General features: G+C 34.1%; 3 protein-coding genes across 8 annotated transcripts; 2 read left to right on the top strand and 1 right to left on the bottom strand.

Moving 5' to 3' along the window:
- Positions 1 to 143: 143 nt before the first annotated feature.
- LOC110920702 (TBC1 domain family member 15) lies at positions 144 to 4,368 on the top strand. Of its 5 annotated transcripts, none has more exons than XM_022164895.2 (6): positions 178 to 730; positions 1,788 to 1,923; positions 2,048 to 2,097; positions 2,362 to 2,415; positions 2,533 to 3,666; positions 3,937 to 4,368. In XM_022164895.2, the coding sequence occupies exons 1-5, from the start codon at positions 402 to 404 to the stop codon at positions 3,659 to 3,661; spliced, it is 1,698 nt and encodes a 565-aa protein (XP_022020587.1). In that variant the 5' UTR covers positions 178 to 401; the 3' UTR covers positions 3,662 to 3,666; positions 3,937 to 4,368. The 5 variants fall into 5 exon arrangements, with proteins under 5 accessions (XP_022020588.1, XP_022020587.1, XP_035842499.1 ...); XM_035986606.1 differs by having other exon boundaries at positions 3,916 to 4,368; XM_022164894.2 differs by having other exon boundaries at positions 3,905 to 4,368.
- A 9,992-nt stretch (positions 4,369 to 14,360) lies between these two features.
- Positions 14,361 to 22,224, top strand: LOC110924135 (protein HLB1). 2 transcript variants are annotated; one of them, XM_022168169.2, is made up of 12 exons: positions 14,365 to 14,805; positions 16,245 to 16,361; positions 17,183 to 17,252; positions 17,345 to 17,458; positions 17,562 to 17,696; positions 18,743 to 18,772; positions 18,873 to 19,001; positions 20,242 to 20,370; positions 20,446 to 20,481; positions 20,567 to 20,686; positions 21,206 to 21,352; positions 22,003 to 22,224. In XM_022168169.2, exons 1-12 carry the CDS (start codon positions 14,504 to 14,506, stop codon positions 22,111 to 22,113), a joined length of 1,440 nt encoding a protein of 479 aa, XP_022023861.1. In that variant the 5' UTR covers positions 14,365 to 14,503; the 3' UTR covers positions 22,114 to 22,224. The 2 variants fall into 2 exon arrangements, with proteins under 2 accessions (XP_022023863.1, XP_022023861.1); XM_022168171.2 differs by lacking the exon at positions 22,003 to 22,224 and having other exon boundaries at positions 14,361 to 14,805; positions 20,446 to 20,485; positions 21,206 to 21,341.
- Positions 22,002 to 26,594, bottom strand: LOC110924134 (metal-nicotianamine transporter YSL1). Its single transcript, XM_022168168.2, has 8 exons — positions 26,375 to 26,594; positions 25,906 to 26,295; positions 25,656 to 25,819; positions 25,102 to 25,196; positions 24,846 to 24,983; positions 24,058 to 24,247; positions 23,283 to 23,397; positions 22,002 to 23,178 (listed from the first exon to the last, which is right to left on the bottom strand). Exons 2-8 carry the CDS (start codon positions 26,288 to 26,290, stop codon positions 22,256 to 22,258), a joined length of 2,010 nt encoding a protein of 669 aa, XP_022023860.1. The 5' UTR covers positions 26,291 to 26,295; positions 26,375 to 26,594; the 3' UTR covers positions 22,002 to 22,255.
- Between the last annotated feature and the right edge of the window lie 830 nt (positions 26,595 to 27,424).

Below are 27,424 nucleotides of genomic sequence, written 5' to 3'. Positions count from 1 at the left end.
ATGAACGCATGTTACAATATGAACGCATGTTACATGTTGCAAAGTGCAAATGAGACAAATTAACTTTATTTTATCTCAAACAAGATATTTTCAACTTTGATGATTTCTCAAAAGAAGCGTATTGACAAAGTTTGGGCCTGGGCCTAATAAAGGCAAAAGTTCGATAACTACTACCATTTGATAACACACACAAATATGCCTTATTATCTCTCTCTAGTGTGTCACTTTCGGTGTGTGAGAGAGAAACCAGATATGTAATCGTCATCATCATCTTCATTGATCAACGATACTTAATCAGATTCGAGTATTTTGCAGTAGAATTAAATAATTAATCAATTCAACATAAACAACACAAATTAAAGCACTCAGAAAGGGGACCAGAGTAGGTGTTTAAAGAGGTTATGGTGTGGAGAAAATTAGGGCTAACAACAACAACAATAAGGAGGAAGAACAGCAAGGTTAATGTTGTAATTTCACTTCTTCTGGTGCTGATTTGCTCATTGATGTTTGATTTATTCTCCGGTGGTGATGCTCGTCGGAGAAGTTACGGTTTCGTTGACGGAAAGAGCGACGGAGGTGTAGGTGTGGTTTTTTGGATGACCGGCGGCGGCGTTGGTGGTGGTAGCGGTGGTGGTTATGGTTATGGATCTCAATCTAACGCCGGAATAGCTATTGCCGTCACGGTGATGGCTGGACTCGCTGTGGCTGCTACTCTCGTTTACTCTAATAGGTAAAACAAAAACAAAAACACATTCAGATTCAAAATCGGATTATTGATAGATCGGTTGAATTTGAAACCCTAAGTTTGTGATTTGAGTATCTAGGGCTCGTATAGGTTGTTATAGATATAGTTAGGTATAGATTTAGTTAAAAACTGGAAAGATGTTGGCGTCACGGCCTAAACAACATGTATTGAGAGTACTCCGGCGGAGTCACACTTCGTCTTCACCGGATTCGTCTTCTCCGACGCCGTCGTCGTCTCCGTCGTCGTCGTGGATTCATTTGCGATCGGTTTTATTAGTCGTTGCTTCTTCGTCGTCATCATCATCATCATCGTCCTCGCCAATTTCTACAAATAGGTCAGTTTCTTCACTCATTTCTCCTTCGTTTTCCAGATCTCGATCTTCAATCTCTTGTTTTCTCTGCTTGTGTAGCAGATCTGTTGTAGGTTTCTTACTTCTGTAGTGAAAATGTTCAAACTGTGGATTTTGTTTATTATTATTTGTTCATGGCGAGGATGATGTCTTACTCCAGCACTCTTAAGCACACATTAATATCAAATTAATTAATTAACTGTCTGATTTTATCAATCTGTGTGGGTCACATTAATACTGTTCTGTATGGATTGTGACAAATTTATTAATCCTGTGTTAAAGTTGTTGTATCAGAACATTGTGTAGGTTTAAGTTGACTATGGAGTTACAAAACATTGTTCAAATTAATTACTTAATTGTCTGATTTTATGATTATATCACTCTGTGAAAAGTCACATTAATACTGTTCGGTATGGAGTATGGACTGTGACAAATTCATTAATCCTGTGTTAAAATTGTTATATTAGAACATTGTGTGAGTTTACGTTGACTATGGAGTTATAAAATGTGAAAAGAGTGATGAGAACTGAGAAGATCATATACTGTTGATTTCCACACTAGTTGTTGTTATTGATTATCACTGCACACTAGAGGTTTTTAAAGTTTTATATTGTCTGTAATTTCTTGTTACTTTTGTTTGATATGTGGTTCTGTATAATAGGTTTAATGTTTTTAATGGTTATTGTGATGTAGGGGTCATCTGCAATCACCTTGGTCGAGAAAGAGAAGAAAACATGCTGTTCAGCCGAAACAATGGAGAAGCTTATTTGATGAAGATGGAAGACTATGTGACGGTGGAGTGAAATTCTTGAAGAAAGTTAGAAGTGGGGTATGTTGTTACCTTATTGCATAAATTCACATGAAAGCGTGTTTTATAATTGGAAATTAGTTTACTTTTAGCTATAATGCCTTTCAGCATGCTTATGTTATTTGATTTTGTAATTTTTATGCAGGGTGTTCATCCTAGCTTAAGAGCAGAAGTTTGGACATTTCTTCTTGGAGTGTAAGCACCCTAAAACCTATCATGCGTTCCTATACATGTTAAACATTTTAGAAAATATGTATTTTGCATTGACATTAAGGTGCATTAACTTCTACATGTATTGTTTTCTTACCATTCATGCAGGACCTTCCTTTGTTGCAAAGTCATTCTAACCTTTTTTTTTACATTATTTACATTTTGTTTGTTTAGTTATTAATTAAGCTATAATTCATTAAAAAAAGAACTCATCATGTAACCTGATAACTTGCTTTTTTTCCCTTGCAGCTATGATCTTAAAAGTTCGAAAGAAGAACGAGATGCCGTGAAAACTAAAAATAGGTATCTAACATTTTGACCCCATGAAGCCATCATTTTACTTATTAATTGGTTTTGTAATTTGTAATTCCCAAATAATGTTTTTAAAATTAATTTATATATGGAATTTCTTCCTTGCAGGAAAGAGTATGAGAAGCTTAGGAAACAGTGTCAAGAAACTTACAAATTACGTGAAAAAACCACCGAGATAAACAAAATCTGTGAAAGCGACAGCAAGGACGACTGCACAGATGGTGGTGAAGTTATTGACCAGTCTAGTCCTGAGAATCAAACAGACAGCGTTAAACTGGATGAAGTTGGTGACGGAAACGAAATCGCTTGCAAAAGCGAAAGTGAGTCGTCTGATTCCGACTCATCTGAAGAATGTGATGGCACGGGCCCCGAAAAAACCACACAAGAATCCGATACTACTTCCTCAAACACGGAAGGTAAAACCATAAATCCACACAAGTCAGAAAGTTTCGCCACATGGCAGCGAATCATTCGCCTGGACGCCATCCGTGCAAACGACGAATGGATCGTTTACACACCGTCTCAAGCAGCAGTGGATTCCGCTAAAGCACACGAGTTAGCCGAGAGTGTATGCCTCAAGGACTACACTCATCTGGAAGCGTGTAGAATCTTCCACGCTGCACGTTTAGTTTCAATTCTAGAAGCATACGCTTTGTACGACTCGGAAATCGGTTACTGTCAAGGAATGAGCGATTTACTTTCGCCGATTATTTCAGTTGTAGAAGACGACAGTGAAGCCTTCTGGTGTTTCGTCGGTTTCATGAAAAAAGCCCGCCATAATTTCCGACTCGATGAGGTGGGGATCAGGCGGCAGTTGAACATAGTGTCAAAGATCATCAAGGGGAAAGACTCGCATCTATACCGCCACCTGGAGGAGATGCAGGCGGAGGATTGTTTCTTTGTGTACAGAATGGTGGTGGTTCTGTTCAGAAGAGAGCTCAACTTCGAACAAACATTGTGTCTGTGGGAGGTGATGTGGGCGGATCAGACCGCCATTAGAGCGGGGATTACAAAATCGGGTTGGGGGAAGATGAGGCTGCGGGCCCCACCGACGGATGACCTGTTGCTGTATGCAATAGCGGCGTGTGTATTACAACGGAGGAAGCAAATTATAGAGAAGTATAGCAGCATGGATGAGATATTGAGAGAGTGTAATAGCATGGCTGGACATTTGGATGTTTGGAAGCTTCTAGATGATGCACATGATTTGGTTGTAACCCTCCATGACAAGATTTAGGAGCGGTTAGTTGGTTATCTTTATTTTTTATTTCTTACTGTTTTTCGTTATCTATTTTTAATTTACGTTTCACCCCCTTCCACTTGCATCTACATCTCGTTTCAATAAGTTACTTGAACTTCTGTCTTTTCTGTGCCCGCACTCTGTCGAGTGATGGTGGCTTGTTTCTAAAACATGTCGGCTCTTGTCTTAATGTCGAGAAATTAGAAAAAAAATACGTTTACATGTGTTTTTGTTATGTAGTTGAAGTGTAGAATGTTGCATTTTTCGTTTAGCTTCTGCTGGTGGTGAACCATGGTCAACCCATGCTGATTTTGTCGTAGTTGACTTGTTCCTGATGCAATTTCAACACGTGAGCTTGCACTTGGTAAACTCGTCCTCCATTCCCCTGTCGTCACTTGACGAGTTTATCCACTTGCAAGTTCAAATTCATCAGAAGAGGACGCATGTTAGCTGTGTTAGTCAATGTTGCAGAAATCGCGTCTAGGCGGCGCCTAGGCGGTGATTAAACGCTCATCGGAAGTCTGCCGCCTGGATTTTGGCAAATCGGTCAAACTAGGCGGCAGTGGTCAAAATCGGTCAAAATCAGGGAAAATCGGTCAAAATCAGACCTAATCGGTCACTTTTTCATCTTTTATGTATTTAGATATTGCATCCTTTATAATTAATCTTCAAAAATTATATGAATCATCTTTCTTTATGCTTAAGGCATTTTTCATTTAGTTTAGTTATTTGCTTTTTTCATTTCTCATTTTTATATTTCAAACAAACAATAGATCATATTTGGAATGTAAACCGGCTGAGCCCACCTAACTTCAAGTTTGACTCGTTTAACTTTAGATTTGTTTAGAGCTCTATATCTATATAATTGTACCACTAGTGTTAAATAAAAGTTCTAAACTAGCGTTAAATTAACTGTTTTAACATAGCGTTAAACCACTAGGTCACTTAGAAATATAATAAGTTGGTCACATAAATCTCGACTTGTGTTATTTATTATTGCAAATAAACGTATACAAAATGATGAGTTGAATTGCGATATGAACTTAAAATTTGTAAACAATGAATCTGGTTTTTATTTGTTAAATGCATTTTCCAGATACGTAGTTATCTATACTATATAATAAAAGAAACCACTTTGAGGACACATGTCACTCATTGGAGCCATCTATTTTTTAGCCTATTAAAATTAAATAATTATTTAAAATTAAATAATTATTTATGAGATATACATAGAGATATACTATTTAAGGGGAAGGTTCAAATGAAAACCACTATTTATTGTGAAAACTCGAAAACTAATTAAAAAAAGCCAAAAAAACATACAAGAAATTTTTTTTTAATTTTTTTTTTGCAATCAAAATTTCGCAGGTTTTTTAATATAAAAAAAAAATTTTTAAAAAAAAAAATTTTTTTTTTTGTGTAGTGCACATGTGTAATACTGCACATATGTATGTGTACTACACATGTGTATTATTACACATGTGCACTACACAAATTTTTTTTTTTTTAAAAAGTTTTTTTTATATATAAAAACTAGCGATTTTTATAAAAAAAAATTGAAAAAAAAAAATTTTGTGTGTTTTTTAGGCTTTTTTTAGTTAGTTTTCGAGTTTTCACAATAAAAGTGGTTTTCATTTGAACCATCCCCTACTATTTAATATATATAATTATAAGGTAGAGATATAGTATAGATTAAAAACTTATTTAGAAAATATACTATTAATATTAAATTATTATTTTTATAATAAATTTCCTTAGATATAGGAATAGGTTACATTATAGTTTTATTATATCGTAGAGAGATTTTATTTTAATATTTACGTTTATACTTTTACATCCAAATTTAGGTAACATATTTAAATTGTCTATGACTCTTTATAATCAGTAATATGTTTTAAATATATTTAACTTTTTATAATCAGTAAATGTTTTAAATATATTTATTTTAAATAAAATATTACATATTTTTTAAATATGTTTTATAAAAATAAGAATATGACTTAAGATGTAATTTTAAGGAGAGAAAAATTATTATTATTTAATAGGAGAGAAAATGCAGGAAATCAAAATCTGAAATTAATCAGAACTCAACTCGTGTATTACACGAGGTTTTTTAAAGATATAAGTTTTTATTATTAACTATATAAAATTACATTTATTCAACCCGTGTAACACACAGGGTTTTTTAACATACAACTTTTTTTTATCATTTACTATACAAAATTACATTTATCCAACCCGTGTAATACATGAGGTATTTAAAAATATATTTTTTTATTATTTGATATATAAATTCAACACGTGTAATACACGGGGTTTTTTAAAGATATAATTTTTTTGTAAATTACGGGTCGAAACGGTTCGCGTCGAAACGGTTCAGCTCGAAACGGTTCGGGTTCGAAACGGTTCGCGCCGAAACGGATTTTTATGATTTTTTAGAATTTTTATGATTTTTTAGAATTTTTTTGGAATTTTTTTGATTTTTTGGAATTGGATCAAAATGACAATTGAAAACATTTAAAATGAAAATCACCAAAATACCCCTGGTTAAAGATGGAGTTTTTGGATTGAGTTAGTGTATGTGATCAAAATGACAACAAAAGGGAAAAGTTAGGGACCCAGAGGCAAAAAAAAAAACTATTTGAACTAAAATGACAAATTTGGACAAAACTCAGGTACTAAAATGGCAATTTAGTCTTCATTATTTGATGTATAAAATTATATTTATTCAACCTGTACAACAATACAAGGGGTTTTTAAAGATATAACTTTTTATTTTTTAGTATATAAAATTATATGTATTCAATCCATGTAATAAACAAAGTTTTTAAAGATATATTATTTTATTATTTAGTATATAAATTCACATTTATTCAGCCCGTGTAATACACGGGGTTCTAATCTAGTTTTTTGTTATATGCAAGAGTGGTTATTAAGAAATCGTGTGTAAAAATAATAAATGTTGAAAAAATATATATAACTAATTAAAGTCCTATAAAGAAATTGAGTTTTTATAATGCAGGTCAGTTATTGAAAGAGTAAAAGATAGAAGTGATGAAAGAATAATAGAATAAAAGAAAAGGAGTAAAAGAAAAGAACATAAAGAATTGTTAAGAGAAAGAAAAATGGAAAACATTACAAGTTTTGTTAAGAACAAAATAAAAGAAAAGGAAGTAAAGGAAAAAAACATAATGAATTGATAAGAGAAACAAAGAAAAATGGTAAACATTACATGTTTTGTTAAGAACAAAATGGTTATTTTCAGAAAACTAACTACAACTAAAAACTTATAATGACATTTCATGTAATCTTTAACAGTTGAGACCAAAAAATGCAATTTGATGTATATATGAATCACAAACTAAGATTTATTCTTATCTTAATCTATACCTAATAAATAAATAACTAGTTACGTCATTTGTCATAATTTTGTACATACAAGATTCTTTTTCCCGTTTCTTTTATTTCACCCTTTCGTATTTTCTATCTTATGTTAAAATATCGTTTTAAAATTATTCACTATTTTAATGTTTCATATATTTAACCCAATTTACGAGTTTCTAACCTAGTATATTAATCAGGAAGATTGATAGTCCATTTTAATTTTGATTGGAGATTATGTTTACCTCCCAACATATTTAGATGTTAATCAACTCCTTTATGTAAAAGAAATCACAAAATTGGTTGTTTGGTATCACATTTCATTATCGGATGATCCGTGCCTATTCATCCTTTGATTTTATTTACACTTAAATATCTGATAGGGGTTTGCATGGTTCCAACTTCCAGGCCCGGCCCTAAGAATTCATGTACCATATTCGAACTCGAAAAAACATATCCTTAGGCCTTAACGAGATTGGGTATTGGGCCCACTAAAGGTTTAAACCTAATGCCAATGGGCTAATACCTAATCTAAACCATAAAAATCATTTTGTAAGTGGGCTTATGTTGGTGTTTGTATGAGTATATCCTATTAATTTATTTATTTTTACATATACATATCGATGCTTTATAAAAAATAACGTGCCCTGACTGGTGGTCCTCCTCGCCCACCTTCAGGGCACCCACCGGCCAGGGCCGGCCATGCATGGTTCGATTCAGTTATAATCGGTTCGATTAATTTGTCTACAATTTTTGCTTAGAAATATATGTAATGGAGGTATAAATACTAAAATAGATGTATAAATTCATGAAATTGATGTATAAATAAATGAAATAGAGGTATAAATACGTGAAATAAAAGTATAAAAACATAAAATACATGAAATCTATTATCTATTATATATAATAAATTAAAGTTATTTGGGTCACGTGTCACTTAATTAGGGCATCCTCAATTCTCTTTTCCCGCCCAACAGTACCACTGCCCTCTTCTATTTATATCCTCCCTCATTTACTGATTTAGGGCTTCCCACTTTCTCCCTCCCTCTGCTCTGCTCTATTCCGATCGATGTTCAGATCCTCTTTCTCTCTGATGTTCATCCTTCTCATTCCCATTTTCATCTCCTCAACATCGTACGGCAGAGGTTACTTCTATTGGATACATTTGCGTTTTAAACCCTAAATCATGTACCGTCGAGTGGTTGAAGAAGAGAATAATCATGTAAGATATGTTTTTTCATTCAGAACTTTTATTTCGTTTTATCTATTTTCTCATACTGAAAACGATGAACCCTTTTGTACCCTCAGAAGAAGCAGATCTTCTAAGGTTTCTTATCTTACTCGATGAACCCTTTTGTACAACTCCTCTTAATTGTTGACACTGGTATGTTCTAATAATCTTTTTATTATTGTATATATCTGAAATTTATGAATAAATCTGTTTGTAGCTTTTGATTTTGTCTTTCCTTTGTTATTGTTTCAGATGTTTGGTTTGTTGTATCATGTGATTAGGAGTAGACTGATTTTGATATGTTTGTAGTTTATGTCTTTTATAAGATTTTTTGTTGATTTATTCACCCATGTTAGTAATTTTTTATGCTCCTATGTTTCTTGATCCTCTATTTTTATTTCAACTTTTATACTATTATTCTAGCACTCTAAGCAGAATATATAGATTTATGCTTATTTTTTTATTGTTATTATTTTATAGAGTTTGTTGATTAGAAGCAACCTCTGCCGGACGATTGTTGAGGAGATGGAAATGTGAAAGGTGATACCAGGTTTGCTGATAGGTGATACCAGCACAAAAGGTAATACCAGGTTTGTTGAAAGGTGATACCAGGTTTGTTAATCTTACAATCAGTTTTACATTGTTTTTTATGAAGGTGCTTTTGTCATGGACATCAAAGTGATTGCACAATTCCAAGGTAACTTCAATTTGTGTGATTTATTTTTTGGTATTTGTAACGTTTTGATTTACCGTTTATTGATGCATTGATTCATTTGTAATCGCTTGTAGATCCCCAATAAGCACTGCCCAGCTAAGTTTCCTACAATGACAGTGGTTATAACAAGTTAATAAGGCAAAACACTGATCTGCCTAACAACTGTTGGATATAACGATGGTTGTACACAAAGTCTGATGAACATTATCCACTGTTCAATTATCAAACTACTGATCAACAACAAAGTCCTGTTGAAGACAAGCACTGATGAACCAAAGGTGAAACACTGTCCAACAACAACAGTGGTTCAGCATCAACATTAGTTATTCTTTCTTTGTTTATGTTGACAGTCTTTAAGTCTTTATATGTAACAGTGTTTTCCACGTCAGTGTTTTATAGTCTGTTAGGTTCTTAGATGTCATCGTCTCAGTGTTTTATATGTAAGACTTTTTATGACATCAGTGTTTATATGTAGCAGTTTTTATCACAACAGTGTTTATATGTAACAGTATTTATCACATCACTTCAGTTGTTTCATCTTTATACTAATAAATAAATAAAAATCAAGTACACTTGGATGATTATTAAGCTCCTCATCTTGATTATTTGGGTATAGTATTCTTGAAATTGGTTCAAACATTTGATTGTTAAAAGTTATCCATTGCTGAAATACAACCTCTGTTTGTTCAATCTCCGTGTTGACCACTGACTGACCAAACATCAGTGTTTTGATAGATTGAAATTATCAAATGAAAACTTCAATTACAATTAAATTACCATTTTACCTAATCGTTACATTCCGATGACATAAGAGTTCCTCCAACATTGTTATCATGATAAAATTTAAAGTTAAATTAAAAAATAAAAAAAATTGTTGATGACTATTTGTTGCAAATCAAATCAGTAATTAATGATAATTTCTTGAACTTTGAATATTTGAATTAAGCAAAATGTGAATTTCAAATTGACGGTTATTATATCTTAATTAAAGTTAAAATAAAATTTAGAAAAGTCATCATGACAATTACTTTCAAATCAAGTCTGTAATTACTGATAATATCAGTAATTTTGAAATTCAAAATATGCAAAATGATAATTTAAAATTGTCGTTCTCTCTCTTTTTTTTCCTACTTTGCATATCATTTCTAATATTTAATTACTTTAATAAAGCAGCATATAAGGATATACACTACTTACCTTTGAAATTACATCTGAAATTATGATGTCCAACAATAGTGTCCAAAAACAAGAGTGGTTCAGCATCAACATTAGTTATTCTATCTTTGTTTATGTTAACAGTCTTTATATGTAACAGTGTTTTTCACATCAGTGCATGGTTGTAAAACAAGGTCTCCAAGGCCGAGTAGTCTCCGAGTAGTCGCTACAAGGTAGGTTGCCGAGGCGACTATCTTCAACTCCGACTAATTACTCGGAATCGGTCAAATGCGGTCAACATCGGACAAAATCGGATCTAGTAGGTCAACTCAGGCCGAGTTTGACTTAAAATAAAATAAAACATAATTTCTATGCCTATCATATTAAAGAATAAATATCAATTTCACGTATTTTGTTATAAATATTAGTAAATTTATATTATTTGACATATATTTAATTCCGAAAACTAATTTCTTTATAATTTGGCATGTCCGAGTACTCCCCGTGTACTCTCCGCCTAGGCCGAGTACTCTCAACTCCCCAGTCGACCGACTAGGGAGCGCCTAGCGACTTTTGCAACCATGCATCAGTGTTTAATAATCTGTTAGGTTGTTAGATGTCATCACCTCAGTGTTTTATATGAAACAATTTTTATGACATCAGTGTTTATATGTAACAGTGTTTATCACAACAATGTTTATAGGTAACAGTATTTATCACATCACTTTAGTTGTTTTATTTTTATACTAATAAATAAAAATCAAGTACACTTGGATGATTATTAAGCTCCTCATCTTGATTGTTTGGGTATAGTATTCTTGAAATTGGTTCAAACATTTGATTGTTAAAAGTTATCCACTGCTGAAATACAACCTCTGTTTCTTCAATCTCCGTGTTGACCACTGACTTACCAAACATCAGTGTTTCGAAAATTGTTGGTTATCCACTGATAGGAAAAAATAGTCACTGCTCACTTTTTTATTGTTGACATCCACTGATATTGACCATCAGTGGTTTCCCTAAAAATCACTCCCTGCTCACATTTTTATTATTGATGTTGTTAATTATTGATAGATTGAAATTATCAAATCAAAACTAGAATTACAATCATATTACTATTTTACCTTATCGTTACATTCCAATGTCATAAGAGTTCCTCCAACATTGTTTTCATTATAAAATTTAAAGTTAAATTAAAAATTAAAAAAAATTCTTGATGGCTATTTGTTCCAAATCAAATCAGTAATTAATGCTAATTTTTGAGCTTTGGACATTTGAATTAAGCAAAATGTGAATTTTAAATTGACGGTTATTATCTCTTAATTAAAGTTAAAATAAAATTTAGAAAAGTCATCATGTCAATTGCTTTTAAATCAAGTCAGTAATTATTGATAATGTCAGTAATTTTGAAATTCAAAATATGCAAAATGATAATTTAAAATTACCGTTCTCTCTCTTTTTATTTTCCTACTTTACATATCATTTCTAATATTTAATTACTTTAATAAAGCAGCATATAAGGATATACACTACTTACCTTTGAAATTACATCTGAAATTTATGATGTCCAACAACAGTGTCCAACAACAAAAGTGGTTCAGCTTCAACATTAGTTATTCTATCTTTGTTTATGTTAACAATGTTTTTATGTAACAGTGTTTTTCACATCAGTGTTTTATAGTCTGTTAGGTTGTTAGATGTCATCACATCAGTGTTTTATATGTAACAATTTTTATTGCATCAGTGTTTATTACAACAGTGTTTATATGTAACATTATTTATCACATCTCTATAGTGGTTTGATCTGTACTATAAATTGAACAGTTGTTTCATATTTATACTAATAAATAAAAATCAAATACACTGTGATGATTATTAAGCTCCCCATATTGATTGTTTGGGTATAGTATTCTTGAAATTGGTTCAAACATTTGATTGTTAAAAGTTATCCACTACTGAAATACAACCTCTGTTTCTTCAATCTCCGTGTTGACCACTGACTGTCCAAACATCAGTGTTTCAAAAACTGTTGGGTATCCACTGATAGGAAAAAATAGTCACTGCTCACTTTGGAATTGTTGACATCCACTGATATTGACCATCAGTTATTTCCCTAAAAAACAGTCACTGCTCACATTTTTAGTATTGATGTTGTTAATTAGTTATATATTGAAATTATCAAATGAAAACTAGAATTACAATCAAATTACCATTTTACTTAATCGTTACATTCGAATGACATAAGAGTTCCTCCAACATTGTTTTAATGATAAAATTTAAAGTTAAATTAAAAAATAAAAAAATTTCTTGATGACTATTTGTTCCAAAATGGTAATTTAAAATTGATGTTCTCTCTCTTATTTTTCCTACGTTGCATATTATTTCTAATATTATTTAATTACTTTAATAAAACAGCATATAAGGAGATGGTCAAGAATAGGACTAAGGGAAATGCTGCCTTTCCTGTCGACACAAGTGATCATATTGGATGTTCTTCGTCTGTTCATAAAGTTAAGGTATCTATACTTGCCAGTTAATTAGTATATGTTATATAAACTGTTTTTTTTTTTTTTTTTTGCATATATTCAACATTCCTTTAATTCACATGTATATGTTTACTTTTTCATCAAGGGGAAGAGAGCCGCCACCGTTCAAAAAAAGCTTAACAGTAGAAATAAGATTGCAAAGACTGCAAAAAAACATTCTGGACATCCTCTCGACCCTGAGTTCTTTCATTTTGATCGCAAAGGAGACTATAGGCCCGTATACCATTTTTTATAACAAACTAATGATTTATGTTTATTTGTCTGACTATTATTTTTTTTTCACACAATACATGTAGCGTCTTCCTGCTGAAGTTGCCAGACGAGCAGGTCTTTCTCTTGATCTTCATCCTTTGAAAGTTCAAAACATGGTTGGAGTTGTGGAGGTTTATGATGTTAAGTCTGAGTTAAATGAATTGAACCCACGTTATGCGTTGGACGGTTGGCGAAAGTTTATGACTGGCAATAACTTGAGGTTTGGTGATATGTTGCACTTCACATACGTGTCTTCGCAACAGAAGATTGTATTAAATGAAGTTACATCAGTTTAACAAACACATTTAAGTCTGTTCTGATATCAGATACTATAACTATGAATTTTTGATGGTGATGTTGTATGTTTTTTTTTTAATTATTAAGTTGATGATTTGTTGCTATATATGGCTAAGATGATAAAACACTTTTATTAGCACTTTATGTTTTATATTTGCCCAATTAGATCCTGTGTTAAATTATAGTTCTTTAAGTCATTGTTTCATTTTCTTGAATTCTATCTAATTTTGTAAAAAAGTTCAATAACAAACAATGGTTTGAACATCTGTTTGCCTTTTGAAGAGGAAAACAGTGTGAGAAGACAATAGATCTTAGTAAGTTAAACATCTGTTAAAGCTTAAACAGATGTTTGGCCTTTAACAGATGTTTGGCCTTTTATATTACATGTTTGAATTTAAACAGTTGTTTGACTTTAAACCCATGTTTGACCTTAAACAGATGTTTTGCCTTAAACAGGTATTTCGCTTTCTATATCAGATATTTGGACTTAAACAGATGTTTGACCTTAAACAGATGTTTGACCTTAAACCAAACATCTGTTTAAGCTCAACATCTGTTTGACTATTTGTCAACTTCTGATTGACTTTTGGTCAACATCTGTTTTAAATTTGGTCAACATCTTATTTTGTAAAGAAGTACAAAAACAAAAATTTTTACAAAATCCCAAATCACCCTATCATGTAAGTGCATTGAAGTAAAAGTGGAAATGATATTATTCATATGGTCCTGTTGTGTTTTTTTTTTTTGTCCTCTAATAATAGTTCATGATCTAATCCGGTGATTTGAAGACATTGTTGTTGAACCAAATGAGATGGTTGATGTAATGTGATTGTATTAGTAACAAATAGTAATTAATATAACTGAGTTTCCCGAGCCCGGGAAGCAAACCCGGGTAAAAACATAGTTGGGGTATAAAAGTTAGAAATATATGAAAATATAAGTGGTTTAGTTTGGTTAATATCGGTTAACTGATGCTACAAAAATAACCAATAACCGACTTTCGGTTAATTCTGTTTCGGTTAATTTCGGTTCGGATTCTGGTTCAGTTTCGATTAATTTCGGTCCAGTTAAGATTAATGGTTCGGTTATTAGACATCCCTATCCATTTTTGTAATTAAACTGGCGACTCCATGCTACGTTACCACATCAATGTATTGATCATCATCATCATCATCGAGTAACACCAAAACCTGCCTCTTGATCATAACATCCTCCACAATCACATCATCACTACATTTGTTGATCCTATCTATCTATCAACAATGTCTACAAACACTGATCATCAGCCTGCTGCAGAACTCCACACGAAACAGAAACACGATCCACATGAACCACAACACGCTTCCATCCCACCCTCACCGGAAAACAATGCCCCTCGCTCTCCCATTCGCAGTCCTAAGGCTGTTGTTGAATCGGATCACAAACAACCCATTTTTATTGGCCTACGTAAAGACGATGGTAGACCAACTGTCACAATGAAAGAATTGCTCAGTGCTTTGGAGAATGGATCCACCAATAGCAATGATAATTCTCCATCCTCTGTCGTTTCTACGCCTTCTCGTAGGTCTGACTTTTCCCCCAATTTCATTTTGTTTTTAGCTGCAATTAGGGTTAAAATATAATACATGCTGAATTTGATCTAACTAGTGGAATTCCATCACGCATTGTTGGACAGTATCGGGTCCCGGTAGGGTCCCGGTATAGCAATGGAAAGAGGAAACTCAAAAATAAAGTAGTGATATATTCATAGAAACGAATACCAGTAACGGTTAGATGCTGATACCGGTACCTAACCTAGGGTGAGCAATAACCGAATTGTTAACAGAAACCAAAATTAACCGAAACCGAATTAACTGAAAGTCAGTTGTTAGTTATTTTTTGTACCATCGGTTAACTGAAATTAGCTGAACGATTAAAATTTTCATATATTTCTAGCTTTTATATCTCCATTTCATGTCTTATACCTCCATTTCATTTATTTATATCTCCATTTCATTTATTTATACATCTATTTCATGTATTTACACATCTATTTCATGTATTTCTAAGCAAAAATTCTAGCCCTTGTTTGATTTGGTTATTAACCGAAATTAACCGAACCGAACCGAAAACCGACGAATTAACTGAATTAACCGAACCGGTTAACCAATGACTTCGATTACGGTTACAGTTAATGCTAATAACCGAACTGAACCGTCACACCCTTACCGGTGCCAATGTTGTTCAGTTCGTCGTGGCACCGGCGCTTGCTATAGCTTACGATACTTTTTTGTTTTTAACGGTGAACTTCATGTATAAGGTTACCACACTCTCCAAATCGGAGAGCCCCATATTACCCCACTTTGGCCAGACTATGTTGTCTTAACCGGCCCCACGCTGGCTTCAAAGTTTGGCTTTTTTGTGCGTTCCCTCAGGAAACCATACCGCTGGCTGCCACTTGACAGTCGTTGTGCCACCACAAGAGCAGAACTCTCTGGTGTAACAAACGGTGGGACGAAAACCCAGTTGGGCTCGGGAATCAAACTTACAACCTCACACAAGGCCTAGTCTAAATCCTTCATTGCCTATATCCACCCCAATATGACACAAGTGGGAATTGAACTTGAGTCTCCATTGGAAAACCCAAGCCTCCTACCACTAGGCCACAAGTGGGGGGACAGCTTACGATACTTAAAAACGCTTTATTTTGAATACAGTTCTGTTTTCAACGAAATTTATACCGGAACGTCGAGAAAGGAAAACTAACAAAATGACATATTCAGCTTTTTTAACAAAATGTATATTTTATTTATAATATAAGAGGTGAAGTAAAAATTAAAGAAAATATATATACAATCTCATATTCATTGTGTGACAGCAAAATCATTTTTACCTAACTAACTGCAATCTTTATAGTTAGTTTGTTGTATGCTATTTTTACTTCTTGCATTGGTTAATGTCTTTTTTTTTCTTGAGCAAGAATTCATATTGATATACAGTTTTCCTTTTCTTTCTGCACTTCAGTCAAGAAAGCAAACAATATAAAGAACAAAACAGCGTTATCATGGCCTTGATCGATACTATCATAAGTTCTGACGACGTGCGATCAAGGCAACGAATGCTCAAATTTGCTGCAAAGAGGTAATAAACTAATGATTACTGTTTTATTTTGCTCCATGTGGTTTGGTCATTTTAACGGTTTTGCCCCAAACCTTTAAAAATAGCCATTTTACTCCCTGATGTTTTGGTTTTGTTGCCAGTTTGCTCCCTGCGGGGAGCAAAATGGAAAAACAAACAATTTGGATGGAGTTAGAGGCGGCCTGGCAAAAAAACCGAAACATCAGGGAGTAAAATGGCTATTTTTAAAGGTTTGAAGCAAAACCGTTAAAGTGACCAAACCACAGGGATCAAAACATTAACTTTCATTTTGCTCCCTGTAGTTTGGTCATTTTAACGGTTTTGCTCCAATAGTTTAAAAATAGTCATTTTCCTCGCTGATTTTTCTAACTTATCTTCATTTTGCTCCCGGCCTCTAACTCCATCTGGGAGGAAACTGACGACAAACTCGAAAGATTAGGGAGCAAACTGGCGACAAACTCGAAAGATCGGGGAGGAAAATGGCTATTTTTAAACTATTGAAGCAAAACCGTTAAAATGACCAAACCACAGGGAGCAAAACGAAAGTTAACTCTTTCATTTAACTTTGAATGTGTTGCTCATATTATTAAGAGTAAACTTCCATTTTGCTCCCTGTGGTTTGGTCGCTTTAACGGTTTTGCCCCAAACCTTTAAAAATAGCCATTTTACTCCCTGATGTTTTGGTTTTGTTACCAGTTTGCTCCCTGCGGGGAGCAAAATGGAAAAACAATCAATTTTTAAAGGTTTGGAGCAAAACCGTTAAAGTGACCAAACCACAGGGAGCAAAACGGAAGTTTACTCTATTATTAATAAAAACTTTTCAGGTATGCAAGTGCTATTGAGAGCAATCCGGATGATTACGATGCACTTTATAATTGGGCACTTGTTCTTCAGGTCTAAGTAACTATCAATCATATTGTTGTTTAATTTGAATAATTACAAATGCATCATAATTGTTGTTAAAACTTGATTAATGTTATCTACAGGAATGTGCAGATAATGTTAATTCGAGTGCTAATTCGCATACTAAAGATGCATTGCTCGAAGAGGCTTGCAAAAAGTACGATGAGGCTACCCAATTAAACCCTGCACTGCATGACGTATGCAGCTTTATCCAATCGTGCAATCGTTCATTTTCTTGAATGATGTGATTATGATTATGATTATGACTATGATTATGACTATGATTATGTCGGTTTTCAGGCGTATTATAACTGGGCTATTGCCATAGCAGATCGAGCCAAACTGCATGGTCGTACAAAGGAAGCTGAAGCGTTATGGAAGCAGGCAACAAAGAGTTACGAAAAAGCCGTTCAACTAAATTGGAATAGTCCTCAGGTAACTACGAAAACAATTTACTTTGAATCATCTGTGTATATGCATATGTATATAATTATTTATAGAGTTAATTACTGTTTTCGTCCCTGTGGTTTGTCAAAAATCACTATTTCAGTCCATTAGTGTAAAAATTGTGATTTCAGTCCCTGTGGTTTCACTTTCGTAACCATTTCAGTCCACCTCCGTTAACCCCATCCATTTATTCTGTTAAGTAGATGTGAATTGACCATAATGCCCTTATAAATAAAAAAACAAAAAGAATCTAAATGAGTTAATTACTGTCTTCGTCCCCGTGGTTTGTCAAAAATCACTATTTCAGTCCATTAGTTTAAAAAATGTGATTTCAGTCCCTGTGGTTTTACTTTCGTAACCATTTTAGTCCAGTCTCCGGCATCGCAACCCACCCTCTTAATGTCCAGCGACCCATTACCCCACCCCAATTAATATATTCCTAGCAGCATCAATTAACATAATAACTTTGGAAAATAATGTTTACCTGGACATTTTCTCATTCTAAAATCCAAAATTATAATTTTGGAACCATATATGTAAAAATAGTGCCAGACTTCTACTTCTACTGAAGCCATGGTGGGTCGAACCCTACAATCCAATTTAAGTCCATATGTCATACAACAATAAAATCATATAAGTCCATATTTAATTAACACAAGGGTAATTTAGGTATTTCATTAAAAACTTAACGGTAAAATAGACGGTGTTCGGAGAGTGGACTGAAATGGTTACGAAAGTGAAACCACAAGGACTGAAATAGTGATTTTTGACAAACCACAAGGACGAAAACAATAATTAACTCATTTAGATATCTTTTTTGTATTTTATTAATAAGGGCATTATGGTCAATTCATGTGTACTTAACAGAATAAATGGATGGGGTTAACGGAGGTGGACTGAAATGGTTACGAAAGTGAAACCACAGGGACTGAAATCGCAATTTTTAAACTAATAGACTGAAATAGTGATTTTTGACAAACCACAGGGATGAAAACAGTAATTAACTCTTATTTATATATTCGGTTACATTTCAGGCTCTCAACAACTGGGGACTTGCTTTACAGGTGCGTCAAAATATTACATTCTTCGTTCTAAAACTTGTTATATAATTCTTAATACATTGATATGATATTTTAGTAATTAAATAAATAACGAGTGTTGCAGGAACTGAGTGCAATTGTCACTGCACGAGAAAAACAGACGATAGTAAAAACCGCAATCAGTAAGTTTCGTGCAGCAATACGGTTGCAGTTTGATTTCCATCGAGCAATTTACAACCTCGGCACTGTTCTGGTCAGTTTACACCGACCCCATTCCCAATATTATACCTAGGGCTGCAAACGAATCGAACGTTTTGAACTGTTTGGCGGGAAGTTCGTTTATGTTCGTGAACCTTCGGTAACGTGTTCGTTTGGAATATTGGATTTTAATAATCCCAACTATTCGTCGTTGGCCGCCAACAGTACCAACTTCAAAAATTACCGCTAGCAGTCCCAACTACTAACATATTGGCCTCTAATGGACCCTGACTAACAAAACCCTAACGGCGTTAGTCTCCGGTCGCCGGAAAAACGTTTTTTGCTAGAAAACTCATTTTTGGCCGGAAAACTCAACATTTTCATCCCAAACCTCTTTGTAAACCTTATTACGGACCTTTAAGAACCTTTTTTTTCTAGTAAAACCCCAATTATTGAAGTCACCGGAAAACTTCTTTTTGGTCGAAAAACTCAACTTTTTGGCTGAAAATCTCAATGTATTCATCCCAAACCTCTCTGTAACCTTAGATCGGACCTTTAGAAACCTTATTCTAGCCAAAAAACGGTTTTCCAGCGACCGGAGACTAACGACGTTAGGGTTCCGTTAGTCAGGGTCCATTGGTGGCCAATATGTCAATAGTTGGGACTGCTAGTGGTTATTTTTTAAGTTGGGACTATTGGCGGCCAACGACGAATAGTTGGGATTATTAAAATCCAATATTCCTTTTTTTATATTTTATTTATATACTTCAAAATTCCAATGAATAAAGTATTTAATAGGCATTAGTGTATTATAAATTCTGTTCATGACGGCTTGTTTGTGTTCGTTTTTTTTCCATTTATATTCATGAACATTAGTTTGTGTTTGTGTTTGTGTTCATGAACGTTTGTTTGCATTCGTTACCTAAAATTAACAAACGACCACGAACACATTCATTTCCTTAATGAACGAACACGAACAGAAAATCTTGTTCGGTAAGTGAACACATATAGTTCCTTAAGAAACGAACACAAACAAGGTCTTGTTCGTGTTCGTTCGGTTTGTTTGCATCCAATTTATACCCGTTTATGCTATATAGGGGGGGGGGGATATTCCACGGTCCTCCCAACCGCCGAGGTGATCCCACCTCGCAGACCGCCACCCAGCAAGTCTGAGTCTGGGGGTAAATCCGCTACCGTAGGGGCATTGGGAACGAGCAAGACTCGAACCCGCCACCTCCGGGTTAGAATGCGGGCTGGTGGCCATTGGGCTGACACTACTAATCCTGTTTCTGCAGTACGGATTAGCAGAAGACACATCAAGAACCGGAGTGCTAGTAATCGGAAACGAGATTTCCTCCAATGAATTATACAGTCAATCTGCTATCTATGTTGCTGCTGCTCATGCGTTGAAACCAAATTACTCGGTTACTAGTTACTACCCTGTTATTTCGGTATAGTTTTTAAATTCGATTCTAACTTGAAAGCTTTATTAATCACAGGTTTACACTAGTGCGTTAAAGCTTGTGCGGTCTATGGTCAGTACGTAATTTAAAACTTTTATACATAAACTTGATTACCGAATCAGGATTAGCGATAAACTGATAATGAATTGTTTTGCAGCTTCCTTTACCGTATCTAAAAGTCGGATATCTTACGGTGCCGCCAGTGGAAAATCCAGTTGCTCCGCATTGTGATTGGAAACGGTTTAAATTTGTTTTGAACCATGAAGGACTCGAGCAGGTATCATTCTGTTCTTTTTATGTTTCTGATTATTTAAAATTTTAAATCGTAAATTAGAGTAAACTGCCATTTTGGTCCCTGAGGTTTGATTACTTTTGCCACTTTAGTCCAAAACTCAAACTTTTTGCATCTGGGTCCCTGTGGTTTCAGTTTTATTGCCATTTAGGTCCAAAAATGAAATCAGGTCATACTTGTCTTATAAAATCCTGCAATTTTGTCATTTTCCTCAGGGGCAAATCAGGTCATATTTGTCTTATAAAATATGGTGTTTATTTATAAAAAAGAAATGATCATTTTGCCCTTGCAGAAAATGACAAAATAACAGGATTTTATAAGACAAATATGACCTGATTTCATTTTTGGACTAAAATGGCAATAAAACTGAAACCACAGGGACCCAGATGCAAAAAGTTTGAGTTTTGGACTAAAGTGGCAAAATTGACCAAACCATAGGGACCAAAATGGCAGTTTACTCTTTCGTTTATTTAGTGATTTGTTATTTGTTATTCATTATTTTAGATCCATGATGATGAAGAAAAAACTAATGACAGACCAGCTATCAGAGTCGATATTCAGGATATTGTATCGGTAAAAGTATGCTCGGATTTGACCTTACCACCTGGTCCTTCCATCATCATCGATACAATTAACGGACAAATCTTTTTGGTATTTTTCATTTTGTGAAATTTAATGAGTTGACTGCATATGTTGTTTTGAATCTTAAGGGTTAATAATGTTTCAACCCTCTAAATATTGTCAAAAATAGTTAAAAAGCATCTGGATCCAAAAGGTCTGAAATCTTGTCATTTTCATCCGGCTCGTTAACTCCATCCATTTTTCTCTGTTAAGTCAGGGATATTTCCGTCTTTTTGTTAACTTAAGGGGCAATTCGTTCTTTTTCACTTTCACTTTATGTACAACGTACATAAAGTGAAAAAGACCGAATTGCCCTTTAAGTTAACAAAAAAGACGGAAATACGTACATAAAGTGAAAAAGACCGAATTGCCCTTTAAGTTAACAAAAAAGACGAAAATACCCCTAACTTAACGGAGAAAAATGGATGGAGTTAACAAGCCGAATGAAAATGCCAAGATTTCAAACCTTTTGGATCCAGATGCGGAAAAACAAACCTTTCGACGAAAGTCGCAAAACTGGCCAAACCTCAGGGACAAAAATGGCATTTTACTCTAGTTAAAAGGGTAAAAAGTTAAAAAGAAAAATGCTAACACTTTGAGGGCTAAACCATCATTAACCCTTTCTAAAATTCTAACTTTTACAATGCTTAAATGTATGTTCTGTTTTATTTTATTTTCAGATTGCAGATTCATGGGAATACTTGGACTCATGGCTTGATGCTCTACGACTAGTTTACACGATATTTGCACGGGGTAAAACCGATGTTCTAGCGGGCATAATAACCGGATAGTTTGTTCAAGTTGAAACCACTGATATCATGAAATATATTGATATTGAGAGCAACCAAATCTGTTACTAACACAGAAACTATAACTGGCTATACCATTTCTTCTTTGAGTTCTTTCCGAAACTAATAACAAACTCTTCCTAATTTAAGAAGTTAAAAATTTCATACAAATCGGCGGATTTATTTTCGCCAAAGCAAGAACCGACGCCGGTAGGGTCCACATACCTTCACCGCATATCAAACCCGAAGCAACCGCAGGCACCATTGGTTCGGCTTCCTTTGCGTTAACCTTGTGCCAAATAAACACAACCAAACTCCCAACGCACATATCTATAGCGAAATAGCCACCGACCAAAAACGGCACGGCCATACATATCGGCAGCGGCATCCACTTTCCTATTCGTTTCGGTAACATGTCTTTGACCATGTTGACCGCCACTGCAAAAGCGAAAAAACCGTAACATAATTGTAAACAGTGTTTAGGCAAAGCCGAAAACCCTTGGACTCCGAGTATAGCTAAGTTTCGGTAGATTATCGCGTACGGTGCCTTATATTCACCGTCAGGGTTTCCGATATCGAAAGCTTTGTAAAACAAAAAGAAGCTTAAAGGTGACACAATGCACCCTATGGCGGTACCGATTGCTTGACTAACAAGCATGGTTCTAGGAGAAGTCAAAGTGAGTTGACCGGTTTTCAGGTCGTGCATAAGTATGCACGAAACCGAAACAACCGACTTCACCAACCCACACCCCGCCATTCCTGCCACCACGCCGTCCTTTTTCCCCGCCAATGCCGCCATCATGAAAAGCCCGATTTTACCGTAGTTATACGCCATGTTAAAGTCGGTCAACCCTGCTCCATAAGCGTTACAGAAGGCCAAAGATGGAGCGAATATGTACGCTATGATTACGTAATACCATTTAACCTCGGGAAACATGTATGGTAACGCGATTACTGCGATAATGGCGAAGATAACGTATCCGGTTCCTCCGATCGACATGGGTATAGTTTCTCTGGTGAAAATCTCATATTGCTTTTGCTCCTCTTCGCTAACCTTCTTTTCGATAACTAGAGTTACAAATACAAGACATGTTAAGGTTGTTTAACCAAACATAAAAACAAACAAAACATATACATATTTAATGTATGTGTTAATGTTAATTAATAACCACCTGGATTAAGGTTTTTGGTCCTGATTCTTCCATGAACACTCCTGGATGTGATATATAGTATTTTGATGAAATTGTATAGCCCATCACCAAGGATTAATGCAATGGAAATAAAGGCCTGCCAACCCAAGAAAAAGTCATAAATATATAATAATCACATTTAAGACTTTAAATAGATCCAACGTTAAGTGAACCGTTCGTGCAACCGTACATTCACTGAACTATTTGGCGAGAAGCTCGTTTATTTAATAAACGAACGAACATGAACAAATTTTTTTTTGGTTATTTAAGTAATGGAACGGACATGAACACATAACCTGATCGTTCATTTACATTTGTTTATGTTTGTTTATATTCGTTACTTTTAGTTACTGAACTGTTTGGCGAGAAGTTCGTTTATTTAATAAAAGAACGAATATGAACAATTTTTTTTGGTTATTTAAGTAATGAAACGGACATGAACACATACCCTGATCGTTCATTTATGTTTGTTTATGTTTGTTTATATTCGTTACTTTTAGTTATTAACATTAGAACAAAGCTTTGGGTGATCGAATAACGAACGAACAAGAACATGCCTTCATTTGTTTACCATTTATGTTCATTAATTTACGTTCGTTGAGAATATCAACGAGCGGACATAAACGAACAAGAACACATTAATTTCTTAACGAACGAACATGAACCCCCCCCCCCCCCGCGGGTCCGCGTTAGATTGGTTCGTATACAGGCCTAATCAAATGTTGCAAAATAAATCAAAGGGAAGGAGATTAATGACCTTGTAACCATTTAAGCTTTTCATGCTACTTTCAGGCAAACCAGGAGGAAACCAATCTCCCTTTTTTTGTCCAATCAATGGCCACATTATACCCCATGAAATCACTGCTCCAAATAGCAATGATATGTTCACAATGTGAGGGCAGATCATCCCTGTTCCCACATAAGTCATGCTAAAGTCAAAGTAAAACCTACAACCAATCAACAAGGGCATCAGTTAATGTAATATATATATAGTTGGGGAAAATCACGAAAATGGACATTGACTTTTCAACTTTACGAAAATGAACATGCTTCGCGTTTATGGTAGTCTCATTCCCTAACTATTGCGTCTAAGATTCAAAGTTTGCGTCTGAGATTCAAAGTTTGCGTCTAAGATTGTACCATGGGTTTCCGCGCCTACTTTTTTTTCCACCACGATTTTTAAACGAGGATTACTTTCTTATACCATAGTATTTTTTTTATTAAAAATGCACCAAATAAAAGATAAAAAAAATCTTTTTACATTGGGGTAAACTTTTCTTAAAAATATTAACGTATGAAAAAGTTATGCTCATTTAAAAATCGTAGTTGAAAAGTTAAAAAAAAAAACCCTAAGGAGTAAGGATGATAACACATGTCAACTTCTTATTCGCTAGTATTCATGAGTCTATGGCAGAGACGCAGTAGTCAGGGATTGAGGCTACCATAGGCGCGAAGCATGTTCATTTTTGTAATTTTGACTGGGCCATGTCCATTTTCGTGATTTTCCCATATAGTTGCTTGCTTTACAAGCAATGATGGTCATACATGTTCTTCCAAGCTTCCAATCCAAAGGTCGGAAACTGCGCAAATCCGCAATTTCCTTCCTTCCCTGTAAAAAACCATTGGAAGAATCCCCATAGAAAACTTGCTGAAAAATACTTTGCAAATCCCTTCACTTGTTTCCTACAAACATGTAAAAAATTCAAAATATATAAGAAAATCATGATTTTTTACATTATTAGAATAGATGCAAAACTGGGAAAAAAAATTTTTAAAAAAAAGTTTCAATTAATTTAAGTACTTTGCGATATCGTCTCCTTGACTATGGAACCCGTTAATAAGAACCCCGGTCGCCATCCCGCTTGGAAATATTAGTTTGTAGTCAACAATTAAAACCTGTGGTTAACCAAACAGAACTCAATTAATCAATCAATCAATCAATCAATCAACCGATCTTTAAATACCATTTGTTTTTATATAATGTGTATATTTAAATCTAAAAGCACATCTAATGTGTCAATCATCCTGTTAATATTCCATTAAGTGTTATGATTACATAATTTACTTCGAGTTTGCTACAATTACAAGATATCATAAAGATTTAAACATGTATAAGACACGATTAGACCTGTTTATTGAAAATTACACCAAATGATTTTTTTACTTTTTTTAAAATAATTAAAATTAGAAGGATATGATCCATCATTTCTCCTTCTTCGTACATAAAACATACAACTGTGTTATCTTAGATATAAAACTAGTTAAACGAGACGTATTTATGTTTAGAACTTGTGTTCGCATCGTCAAAGACCTGTTAAACCCGCTAAGACACGATTTGGCAGCCCTATGATTTACCTTTCGAAGTGGAATCAATACGAAAAGGCCGATAAAACAGACCAAGAAAGAGTAGCCCATCATCCAGCCCACACCGGGTTCTTTGTAAGTCCCCGGAGAACTTGCTCCTCCGGCTAGCTCATACGTCTTCTTGTTCAATCCGAGCAAATAAGACCCATATCCACCTACATATTCATCGCCAAAAACCATAACTATTTTTGTAAAAAAAAATTGTAAGAAAAAAGGAATCAAATTCCACTAATTAGTAAACCTCCTATGGCAATGCTGTAACAGGCGACCGAACATGTCTGGATCATGGTATTCTCATGTCTGGTGAATGGAACAGTGGAGATCCCGGATTTTTGGAGCATCTTTGTCCAAGTTCTCATGAACACAAAAGCAAGAAGTGCAGCCGAAACGTTCATATTAGGCGTCATACCAGTCGTGAGATTGAGTTTCATCGCGATAATACTATAGATACACCCTAAGATAACACTTGCTACAATCCCGCGAGGCGTTATTTGTTTTGTCCATGGTTGCAGCCTTGTTGGACCCTCTAACTGATGATGATCATAATCACCTTCATCTTTCTTATCTTGTTCTTCTCTTTTGTCTCTTTCGATTTCTCCATTCTCTTTATGTTCTATGTTCATCATGTATCCTACAACAACAATTGATCATTAAACAATAAAACAACATAAAAGAAAATGAATTATTTCATATCTTTTAATCTTTCTCACCTTTTTTTCTGCTAGAAGAACTTGCTTCAAAGCACACCGCGCGTGCCACACAACACTCGAAGCAGGTTATTATCTTCGTTTAAGCGTCGAATTCGGTTCCGTTGAGGCCACACTCTTGATGTTATTTGGGTTTGTGTTATTTTCCATAAGTTGTTACAATTGAAATGAAATGGGATGTCTTGTTTTTTATTGAAATGAAAAGGATGATAATAGTATTTGAAGCATGTTACTTTGCAGTTTAGTACCCTATACTTTTATTTGTTTGGTATTTTGAATGTGACATTGCATAATTTGTTACACTCAAAATAATGGTTCACTGACAAATGACAATAACATTTATGAATAAAAGTCAAGTTTCATAACTGATTGAGTAAACTGCTAAAATGGTCCTTTAGGTTTCATCACTTTTGTCACTTTAATTCAAAACTCAAACGTTTTAAATCTGGGTCTCTGTTGTTTCAGTTTTGTTGTCATTTTCATCCAAAATCAAAATCTAGTCAGATTTTACAGTTAATATCCAGTTTTTTTTTTTTTTTTGTCTTTTTCCTCCGTTTTAATGAAGAGCAAAATGGTCAGATTTTTCTAATTTGTTATAATAAAACGTTAAAAGACCATTTTACCCTTTATTAAAAGAGAGGAAAAAGACAAAAAAAAAATAAAAAAAAATAAAAAAAACTGGATGTTAACTAAAAAATCTAACCAGATTCTGTTTTTGGATGAAAATGACAACAAAATTCAAACCAACGACCCAGATTCAAAAGATTTGAGTTTTAGACTAAAGTGACCAAACCTGAGGGACCATTTTAACAGTTTACTCTAACTGATTTTAACTATTAAGAATTTTAGTTATTAAGAAAATACGTAAGGTTTGCAATAGATATCTGTACAAGAGACGATTAGACCTGTTTACTGAAAAAGTACGCAACGTGATTTTTTTCACATTTTAAAAATAAATATAATTATGAGGTTAGGATCCATCATTTCTTCTTTTTGGTACATAAAACGTAAAACTGTGTTATAAACATAAGATATAAAGTAGTTAAACGAGTT

The sequence above is a fragment of the Helianthus annuus genome, chromosome 17 (genome assembly GCF_002127325.2).
Source record: "Helianthus annuus cultivar XRQ/B chromosome 17, HanXRQr2.0-SUNRISE, whole genome shotgun sequence".
In the NCBI taxonomy this organism is placed as follows: domain Eukaryota; kingdom Viridiplantae; phylum Streptophyta; class Magnoliopsida; order Asterales; family Asteraceae; genus Helianthus; species Helianthus annuus.
Note: the sequence above shows the minus strand (reverse complement) of the source record. Positions and strands in the feature narration are given on the sequence as shown.

What these genes read in the sequence shown, in the direction of transcription:
- LOC110920702 (XM_022164895.2), top strand. Translation starts at nt 402, where the DNA reads ATGGTGTGGAGAAAATTAGGGCTAACAACAACAACAATAAGGAGGAAG. An exon ending in TGGACATTTCTTCTTGGAGT is followed by an intron (nt 2,098 to 2,361) that starts GTAAGCACCCTA and finishes TTTCCCTTGCAG; the next exon opens with CTATGATCTTAAAAGTTCGA. An exon ending in GCCGTGAAAACTAAAAATAG is followed by an intron (nt 2,416 to 2,532) that starts GTATCTAACATT and finishes TCTTCCTTGCAG; the next exon opens with GAAAGAGTATGAGAAGCTTA.
- LOC110924134 (XM_022168168.2), bottom strand. Translation starts at nt 26,290, where the DNA reads ATGATGAACATAGAACATAAAGAGAATGGAGAAATCGAAAGAGACAAA. An exon ending in TATTGATTCCACTTCGAAAG is followed by an intron (nt 25,197 to 25,655) that starts GTAAATCATAGG and finishes GGTTAACCACAG; the next exon opens with GTTTTAATTGTTGACTACAA. An exon ending in GACCAAAAACCTTAATCCAG is followed by an intron (nt 23,179 to 23,282) that starts GTGGTTATTAAT and finishes TTGTAACTCTAG; the next exon opens with TTATCGAAAAGAAGGTTAGC.
- LOC110924135 (XM_022168169.2), top strand. Translation starts at nt 14,504, where the DNA reads ATGTCTACAAACACTGATCATCAGCCTGCTGCAGAACTCCACACGAAA. An exon ending in CGTTGAAACCAAATTACTCG is followed by an intron (nt 20,371 to 20,445) that starts GTTACTAGTTAC and finishes TATTAATCACAG; the next exon opens with GTTTACACTAGTGCGTTAAA. An exon ending in ACCATGAAGGACTCGAGCAG is followed by an intron (nt 20,687 to 21,205) that starts GTATCATTCTGT and finishes TCATTATTTTAG; the next exon opens with ATCCATGATGATGAAGAAAA.